The sequence below is a fragment of the Lotus japonicus genome, chromosome 2, assembly GCF_012489685.1.
Source record: "Lotus japonicus ecotype B-129 chromosome 2, LjGifu_v1.2".
In the NCBI taxonomy this organism is placed as follows: Eukaryota; Viridiplantae; Streptophyta; class Magnoliopsida; order Fabales; family Fabaceae; genus Lotus; species Lotus japonicus.
Window position 1 is genome coordinate 21444557 of NC_080042.1, and position 10078 is coordinate 21454634.

The 10078-nt window shown below is 41.5% G+C and overlaps 1 protein-coding gene across 1 annotated transcript; it reads left to right on the forward strand.

Moving 5' to 3' along the window:
* The first annotated feature begins 682 nt into the window (after positions 1-682).
* Positions 683-1948, forward strand: LOC130735298 (uncharacterized). Its single transcript, XM_057587362.1, has one exon. It carries the CDS (start codon positions 708-710, stop codon positions 1284-1286), a length of 579 nt encoding a protein of 192 aa, XP_057443345.1. The 5' UTR covers positions 683-707; the 3' UTR covers positions 1287-1948.
* Positions 1949-10078: the final 8130 nt, after the last annotated feature.

Below are 10078 nucleotides of genomic sequence, written 5' to 3' on the forward strand. Positions count from 1 at the left end.
GATGAACCATAGTGACCAAAGATATGTCACTGAGTACGATGCGTACTCCGGCTACTTACAGCCTAGTCGTAGAGTCGACTTTGACCTTCGGGTATTATTGAATTAAGAGTCGTAGCTAAACACTACATGGTGAGGACAATACCATGTTTGGCTAACCATATTGCATCATGCATACATTCGGGGCTTGAGACGATCGAAAGATCAAGCTTCGGTGAAGTTCAGACGACTTCGGTCGGCTTCACGAAGGTTGAGACAGTTGAAAGATTGGCCTTCATCGAAGAACACCAAGAGTGTATCTTCGGCAGAGCGGGCAAAAAAAATGGTTCAACCTGGAGGGGTTAGAATTGATCCGATTATGCATGGGTTTGTAAGTGACACTCGAGCGGAAATGGTTACACACTAGGCTAGTGGTGACTGACTCGATGGTGCCAATCCCAAACAAACTATCCGGATCATTTTGAATTGCATTTCACGCATACATGTACCATAACTGGAATCGCGTTCTGTTTGCATTATTGAATTATTGTTAGATCCGATAACATGCTAGGATTATATATAAACATATATATATATATATATATATATATATATATATATATCTATACCCCCATCACATGTTGTTTGTATATTTACTCTATTCCGTGAGTTGACCCTAGCGCCTTGGCTTTGGTTTCATGTTTGTGTTTGGACGGTCGGCCTGCTGCCAGATGTCGATGGCGGATTGGTTTTCGATGGTCTCTCCCTCGAGGGGGATCAAGTTTGAGTTGGTTGATCGACATGCCCCCACTGCTTGGGTGATCGATCTTAAGGATCATCGGGCGACATATCGGGGAAGGGTAATGGAGGACCGAACTGATGAGCGTGGACGTCTGACGAGAGGAGTTCTACGACGCATGGAGCTGAGCTTCAACTTACCACCTTCGGTGCGCTGTGGACCGGGCACTGGCCAGAGACCACCTTCACAACCTTCACCTTCATCTGACGAGGAGGATCCATCTGAGATCGAGGCTGATACTGAGGCACCTGTCGCGCCACTTCCTCCTACTGCTGTCGATCCTACCGACGTTGTGTCGTCCTCGAGGCTCGTGGAGCCGAAGAGGGAGCCTTATGTTCCATCTGCCTCTCGTCGTTTTCCGTCTACTCCATCACGTGGCTACCGCGTGGAACCCCTGGTGCGTGTGGTGGAGGAGGATGTCCTTTTAGAGGAGGTAGATGTTGAGATGGGTTCGACTAGGGTCGTACGCAGGACAGTCAGGAGGAGGTTGTGGATTTGGACGCGGAGATAATCATGGTGGACTCCGACACTGACGTCGATTGCTACTTCGCGAGCGACGAGGAGGAGGAGGAGGAGTATTGAGCGGTACTGGAGGGTAGGTTTAGGCAGGAGTCATATTTTTAGTGTAGAGCTCTGATTCGTTTTGTTTTGGAACAGGGTAGGTTCCCGACGCATAGCTTTTTGTGTGGTTCTCTTGCTGGAGGATCACAGAGAGTTAGTCGGACTGTAGGGTTCTTGTCTAGGTCATTTTGGGGCTGACTTTCTTCTGGAGGATTGTAATTATAACTTTATCACTCACGTTTCTGGATCTGTAAATATTTGCCTGTGGGCACACTACTTGAAGTCACTGCGAGTGCGCGTGACGTTGGAGTGCAGCTGAGGCTGTACCTGTTTATATGATGTACATCGGTTAGGTTTAAATTGCGGGATTATGTCTTTATCTTTATGACGTTTTCATTTCAACAAAAGAAACAAACGAAAAAAAAATACCTGTTTTTCGCTTAAAGTTTATTTTTAAGTTACTTAAGTGACACCTGAAAATCGGGGTGTTACAGATAGCTACCTAAAAATCGGGGTGTTATAGATAGCTTGTAGCACTCGAGCGCCCGACAATTAGCGCTCGAGCGCCCTGTCAACAGAAGCTCCAATGTTTGGAATAAGGGTGTTAGTGTTCAAGCGCCAACAAGTTAGTAATTTTGGAGTTTTTGCTCCAGGAGCTGGCGCTTGAGCGGTGCTTCCTAGCGCTCAAGCGCCCGGTGTTGTCAAGGTTTTATTATAAATAGATGTTAATTTGTTCTGTTAAGTAACTTTTTCTTCTTTGGACCAGGTGAGCATTTGAGCAAAAAAAAAAAAATAGAGAGAAAGGGCAAAATTTAAAGGTTTGGGAAAAGTTGAGGGACTAAACCATAAAAACAAAAATTCATACTTAAATTACCCCCTTTCTTTTTCTGTAATTTAAGTATGATTTTTTTTTATGATTTAGTCCCTCAACTTTTCCCAAACCTTTAAATTTTGTCCTTTCTTTCTATTGTTTTTGGGCTCAAATGCTCACTTGGTCCAAAGAAAAATATAATTTGCAAAGGCCCAGGCAAGCTGGGCGGTGAATCCGCCCCTGCTTGGGGGGTTTTATTTTTGGTTCTCCCATTGCACTAGCAATAGGAGCAAAGTTTGTACAGGTGAGAAACCCAAAGAAGTTGCGTGGTATATTTTGATTCCTTGATTTTGATTTTTTTTTCTTCACTTTTAGTAGTCATTTGCTGGATTTGGAAAGCGAGCTTAAGGATTTTAAGATGCATAGGATGGAAAACATGTAATATCTTTAAAATTAATCTATCTGTGTTTCTTTTCTATATATATGAGCTCTTGCAAATCATGCTTTTCTCAGGTGGACTGATGTGAATTCGCATCAGTGTTATGGAGCCTGATGACCGGGATTTATATGATGTTTATAGGGTTTTTCCTTGCTAGTTTTGAGTCTTTACTCTTTGTCTTATGTAGTTTTTCATGCATTCTCATGCATTTTTACCTTTCTTTGAGTTTTTGTTTGGTTTTGGTAATTATGTAGTTTTATAAGGGTCTTTCTTGCATTTTTATAGAGTTTAGGACCTGCATGTGTTTTCCAAGGAATTCTGAAGACTATTGTGCTTAAAAGCCCTTTGAATTTCTTGATATTTTTCCTTGTCTTGGTCTTTAAGTGCTTCAGCAGGTAACTCATGAAGAGGGAAGGCCAAAGACCTGGAAGAATTGATGGAAACATTCAAAGGGGGGTTACAAGAAGCCAAAAAACAATCAGAAACGTGAGACTGGCGCTCAAGCGCCCATGAGCGCTGGGCGCTTGAGCGCCCCTGCTCGACTCTTTTGCCTATAAATAGGATTTTAGTGGTTTTTTTTTTTTGTAATCTTTGATACCCATTCTATTTTTAATAAGTTTAGAAGGAGATGAACATCTAGGAGAGTGAGAGAAGGCTTCTAAGCTTGTAATTCAGGTTCTTAGCCTGCTTGGCTAATCTCTCTTCTTATGCTTTGGTTTTCATGTAAGACTTTTCAGGTTCTTAGCCTGCTTGTTATTCTTTCCTTGAATCTCATTTTCTGAATATCAATCTAAGCTTGTATGCATGCTTGCTTTATGCTTTTCTATAATCAGAACGGAAGTTTGTTATAGATTAGGGAACTGAATTGGGATTACCCCTTCTATGCTTGCTACTAGGAATAGAGGAAGGGTTGGAGTTTGTTGGCCTGAACATTATAAGCTTTATGCTTCAAACAAATGTTTAAGTACACAAGGAATTGGGCTGATCTTTTGGTTTGAAAGAGTTATCTATGCGAGGCATCGATAGGTAGTTGCTTAGACTATAGCATCTAGGAAAGAACCCAAAGCATTTATATCTCTGTTTTTTTTTATAATTTATCTTTGCTACATCGACATATGTTTGCTCCAATAAAACAAACCTTCAAACTCAAGACTTGAACTGAATTTATTCACTCACAATCTTTGTGATTCGATATTTAAAACCGGGTGGATTCGTACACTTGCGGATTTCCGAACAGAGCCCCAACTTAGAAATGTAAGTTCTAGATCCTTTTCATTACTTTCCTTCTCGCTCTATATCTATCTTGCTCTTTGGATATTCAGCCTACTTATTTCAATACGCTAATTATGCTCTGTTTGAAACTAAAAGCATTCTTTTTTTATCTCCTAATATTGCATGTTAGCTCATAAGAGTTAGCTATTAGAAAAGTTAGCAAGTAAGACCCAAGAAAAAGCAAATTGTTTCGGTTTTCTGAATAGAGCCTTCAAATTTTTGGCAAAAAAATATTTCTTTGATGAATTTTGAGGTAGAATTAGCATGGGCAGTGTGTGATTTATGATTATTATTTAGATGGTAGAAAATTTGTTTGTTTTATTCTTACGTGTTGTGAAACTTTTGCTGCTGTATGTCTTTAAATTGTTGTGCAAAATGAGGTTGATTGTGTGATTTTAATGATGGATATGTTTGCTGTACTTTCTGAAATAAGTTAATGATCCAATTGATGAACTCTTCTTGCCTAAGCCCTTGAACATGTTGAAATTTATACTACTGCTTGGACATTTTTTTTTCTGCCATTTTTCAGTGTATAATTGTTTATGAACTTAGCTTACCATGTTGATTAAGTGTTAGATTTGAAGCGTTAAAGTTTGGTGAATTATGGATGTAAAAATTGTATGATTTTGCCAATGGAAATCGATCTTGGTATAAGAAGAGTGGAAAAATTGTACGATTATGTTGTGCTTGAGAAATTTGGATCCTTGAGGATGACATTATTGAGTTCATGGTCTGGAAATCTGTTTGAGCTATAATTTCTCATGAGATATGTCTTATGGCTGAGAAGTTGACTGGCAAATTAATATACTTGTTTATGTGTTCTTGGAATCAGAGTTAATAATTTCTAGGAACCCTCTATTCCTTTTGAATTTAATTAAAAATGGAACATAAAGCCCCCTGAAAACCTTTGGGTGCTATAGTTATGTACAGTATGGTTACCTGAAGAGTGTCTGCTAGTATTTTCTTTTTGGTTTACAAGAGGAATTCTAAAAAGGACAGAAAACTACGGATTAGCGTCTAAATACAATGACGCAATAATACTAGAAGGCGGAGTAGACAAAATTCTACGCTGAGTCTCTTCCCTTGAAGCTTCGCGAGCCAAGGAATCAGCAGCATTGTTCCTCTCCCTTGGAACATAACGAAACTCAACTTTCCATTCCCTCGACACTAATGTCCGGATTCTCGTAATGGTATCTCGCGCTCAGTAGGTTGAGACGTCAACTGCAGTGCCAAAGACATCAACAACCTGGCTGCAATCTAAGGGCGCGCAAGAGTTTGTCCCGCACTCCGGGTCCGATTGAGCGGAGCCTTCAACCCTTGGAGGGGTTTGTTCAGCCTGATTCTTTGGCGATGGCTGGGAAGCCTCTCCATCGGTGTTCGCTAGGGGTGCTTTCTCCTGCCCCCTTTAGTGTTGGGCGCCAGCGGAAACTGGGCGGCCCTCTTCGTGGTGAGGACGCGCAAGAGTTTGGCGTTGGAGAAATTCATATTTCTTGGAAAAAGAAAAGAGCACATTAGTAAGAAGAAAGAAGAAATGAAGGTATGCAAGGATACAGTTATATAAGTAAAACCGTAGGAGGCGAGTGGGAAAACACCTAGGAACTGGGGAAGGGTGGAGTTTTTGGCGGCCTCGATGGCTTTGGTGCAATCGAGGATGGGGAGCTTGGTGAAGAAAGTGATATTGGCTTTGTCATCAACGGTCAAGGACTTCTCAAGCGGATCGGGAACGCCACGGGGTTTTTCGGTCCAGTAGAGGGGGAAAAGGGTGTTCCCATCCCGGAGGATAAGAACATCCGGATATGCAGGGTGACCAACCACGCGGAAGTATTGGCGAGCAAAGCTCGTCTTGGGGTTGCTCTTGTATGGATTAAGGCGATTGCGTCCGGGACGAGACTTCAAAGAAACCCAACCGCGAGAGTGAAGAGATTTGGGGTCAACATCATAAAAGTAAAAGAAGTGGTCGGGTTACGGTTCAAGGTGAATCGCGCCGCAAAGCATCTCAAAATACCTTATGAAGGCCCATGCGTTGGGATGCAGTTGGCAGGGAGAGGCGTTAATCTCGCTCAATACCTGGCAGAGGAAAGGTGAAAAGGTGAGTTTTACCTCGAGTTCAGAAAACAGGTATTCATAAACATAAAAGAAGTGGGACTTCTTGACGTTCCCATCTGCACGGTGTTGCCACGGGCGATTTGTGTCTTTGCAACCACCGGGGCGAAGGACTTTCTCGAAGGGTTTCTCGTGTCAAAGTTCCTCTGCTTTGCGCCTGAGGTCGGCAATTGGGTCGCAAGTTTCATAATCTGAGGGTTGGTCGATGGCGTCTTGAGAGGGAGAGGTCTGGACAGAGCGTAAGAGGGTTCTGAAGGTCTGGAGCCGGAAGGCATTTATCTCTTCAAGGTTGAGAAGGGGAACTCTTTCGAAAGGAGGGCTCATCCGGTGCCTCCGGCGCTGGCTCGTGCTGGGGAGAGGAGGCTGAAGGCGGGTTACGGTTGGTATCATGGAGGGGATCATTGGCTTGATGTTTGGGTGACATGGTATGGGAAGCAGCCCTAACGGGATTAAGCAAAAATAAAAGTAAAGATCGGTAGGAGGAACTCACCGGGAAAAGCGAGCGAGGGTGGGGGAAAGGGAGTAAATCACAGCAGTACCGGAGTAGGGGTTCGCCAGAGATATCAGCAAGGAGTAGGGAATGGAGAGTGAGTTTGTGAAAAGAATGAATGGTGAAGTCATGGGGTCTTTATAGACTCGAGGGGGAAAAAGAAGGGACGCGTGTGAGGCCACGACAGTTGGTGGGGGAACGTGCCCCATGATGATAAGAGAGAGTGACCACATCGGGTGAAGCGTTTCCTCGTGGAGAGCAGGCGGCGCGTAGTTATTGCACATGATTGACTCGGGTTCCGTGACTTTATGATGTGAGGTGACGTTTTGAGAAGGGCAGTTAAGATCTTGGAGATACGCTGACTTCTTCACTTCTCTGACCTGTCAACGTGCCTGGCGACCAGACTCACCACAGTCGCCCCTTTAACGTGGCGACCAAACTCACCACGACCGCCGGTCGTGGACTCATGGACTTGCGAAAGTGTGACTGCTTTTTAACGCCATGTTGGCGACTTATGTACTTTATGTAATGGCGTTTGTGTTAAGTTGCTTATGATCTTCAAAGACACACTTAACCCTCATGCTTCGTGCTCGATGTCTTGTGGACTGGGCGAGCCCCTAGGGGGACTACGCCCAGGGGTTACCCGCCAAGCAGCGGTCGCCCAGCCTGGGAATTGGGCCTCCTCCAGCGAGGCCCAACCGGCCCAACAGAGGCAGTTATGCATACTAGGCCGAGCTCCCTCACTATAAATAGGGAGCGGTTACCATTTGTAAATGACTCTTGACTCATTTGCTACATAACACATGAAGTTCAGTTATATTATCTCTCTAACTTTCTCTCTCTAAATGCAATCTTTCTACTCTAAGGGCTATACCCTCTCTCAATGTTTATGGCAAGAACAGTTTTCACATAAGCAATATTAGGGGTGAACATGGGCCGGGTAAATCCAATGAACCCGCCCAACCCAATCCGATCCAATAGAAAAAATGCGGGTTGGATCGGGCAATCGGGTTAGTCGGATGGATTTTACTACAACCCAACCAAGTTCGGATCGGATTTCGGATTCAGTTCAAATCCATCCAACCCAACCTAAAATTCATACATATAATAATAATTTTTATAATTTTACTCGTACTTGGAGTGCTAGTGTCGGAGTGGTGATTTTTTAAAACTTTGAGACTTAAGTATTTGTAGTTATTTGTCATATTTGAACTTAAAGTATTTGTTCGTAGTTATTTGTTACATGTTTATATATAGTTATTTGGCATGTTGGAGACATCTAAGTTCTAAGTGTCATGGCATGACATTTAGTGTTGTTTTTCACTTTTTAGATACTATTTATATTAGATTGTTTCATGTCATTTGATAATGAAGTTTTATATTTTCATGATATTTGGCTATATGTCATTTATGTGGTATTATTTCTATAACATTTTGTGTCTTTTTCATGCTATTTAGTATTATAACATATTTAGTATTTTTATAACTTTTTTTTGAATTTATAATAATTTTTGCAAGATTTTTTAATATTTCAGATAAATTATTATTTTAATATAGTGACCCAATAAATTCATCCAACCCAATCCAAATTTCGTCGGGTTGGTTCGGATCGGGTCCGAAGAAGAAATTCGTGAAATTCAACCCAACCCAACCCAGACAATTTTGATCGGTTCAGATTTTATTTTGACCAAAATCCATCCAACCTAACCTATGTGCACCCGTAAGCAATATAAGAATTTTGCGGTACTTGTGGAGTTGTGGTACATCTGAAGAACCATAACTTTATGCAGTATGTATGTTCGTTCGCCAACATGCTTTTATCTTTGGGCCAATTGAACAACCGGTCCCTGATGATTTTGCCAGTTTATATTATTTATTGGGACATGCTTTTATCTTTAGTATGATGGGTTTTGTTGACTTTCTTACGTGTAACTAAGGTAACTAGTAATTACTAATAAGTTGTAATCACCATTCAGAAACCACAAGAACAACAGCTAGTTATAAGCCCTCTGTTTTGTAGTGATCTTTTACCATCACAAAGTGAAAAATTAAGAAAAAAAATCATAAAACAAGTTTTGCGGTGATCTGAAACAGCTGAAAAAGTGGGTGTAACGGGCCGGTATCCTCCACTTTTAGTTGTCCTGCAATTAATAATGTTAAATTGTTAATTCATTAATAGCATATTCAGTCTCTATATGAGTTTTTCTTCACAAGTTTTTCAAATAAAAGTTATCACGTTGGCCCAGCCAAGTTTTAACAGCAGCATGATCCAACAAAACCCCATGTTTTCTTTCTTTAATTTTCTGTCTTCAATATTATGATGCTGCTTTATTACTTTTTGTTCCACTGACTGCGGAATGCCTTTGCCCTTTGACTAATTACAATTGTGTTACGTCTCTCCATAATCAATGGTCGGAGAGACTTCTGGTAAACAACGTCGAAATTGATTACTAGCTAAGTATTTGTTTACCACTGTTCTTAAAAGGAATACTAATGGTAGATTTGGTGGTAAAGAATATATTGGAATCAATGGGAAGCACAGTGCATAAGCCATTTATAGATAACATTATTTTATCTCTGAAGTTTTTATTCGTGATTCGAGGGACTTTGCATCGGCACTAGCTAGTAGAGTGTTTGGAGAAGTAAGTTTAGGAGTAATGTATTCTAATGGTTTTTGGGAAAATATGCCGCTATGGAATTCCTCGGCAGCGAGAAAGAGACCATTCCTGCTTATTGATCTGCCTTTAGGAATTCGGTTTCTGGTCTTGGTGTTCCTCCTTGGAGGGATGTTGTTTTCGGGTTAAAGAAGGACTCTCAGGCGTTGTTCTGCTCTGTTGGGGATGTGGTGGTACCCTCTTCTTTTGATAGTGATGTTGTTCCCGTTCTGTGGTTGTTGACAGATTTGGAGGGACTTTCAGTTGTTGGTGATTGTTGTGAGATTGGGTTGAGAATCCCTAATGAAATCCATTTCCCTAAGGCATTTGGATCAGTTTTGCAAGGTGACTCAGCCTTTGTTATTAGAGGGAGGGATGCTTTTCTTTAACCTGGAATAGGATGTCCTTTTTGGAGAGGTAGAAGATTATGAGGTGTATGATTCATCTTCTATGGCAGAGATGATAGATGAGTCACCTTTTCCAGTAATTGCTCCTTCGAAAGTTGTTAGCAAGTTGGTAGTTGATCCTTTATTTTGAACGTTTAATACTCTGACACAAGTAAGCTGATTTTGACTTGTCGTACATTGGTTGTTCCTTCGAATCCGACGCCCAAGGAGTCCCATATTTCCTTTGTAGTTGGCAAACCATGAACTTTGTCAAGTTGAAATTTACTTAAGACACATTGAAGGAATAACTTCATCCTGAAGTTGAGCTGGTCTTCTTTCTTCAGAGCCTTTGTCTCGTCTTCCTTTTTGATTAGTTCATTTGCATCATTTTTGGGAACAATGTTTGCCTTTTGAATAATTTCCCACATCTTGTAGTTATTAGACCTGATGAACAGTTCCATGTGATTCTTCCAGTAGGGATAGTTTGAGCCATCGAAGAATGAAAATTTGTGCGTGGCTGAGCCTGTGGGGATAGCTTGATCTTCTGCTATGAACCTTTTATCTACACCTGTTAAGATGTTTGTTCT

Bases quoted from the DNA above. Each gene is read 5' to 3' on its own strand.
- LOC130735298 (XM_057587362.1), top strand. From the start codon at position 708: ATGTCGATGGCGGATTGGTTTTCGATGGTCTCTCCCTCGAGGGGGATC.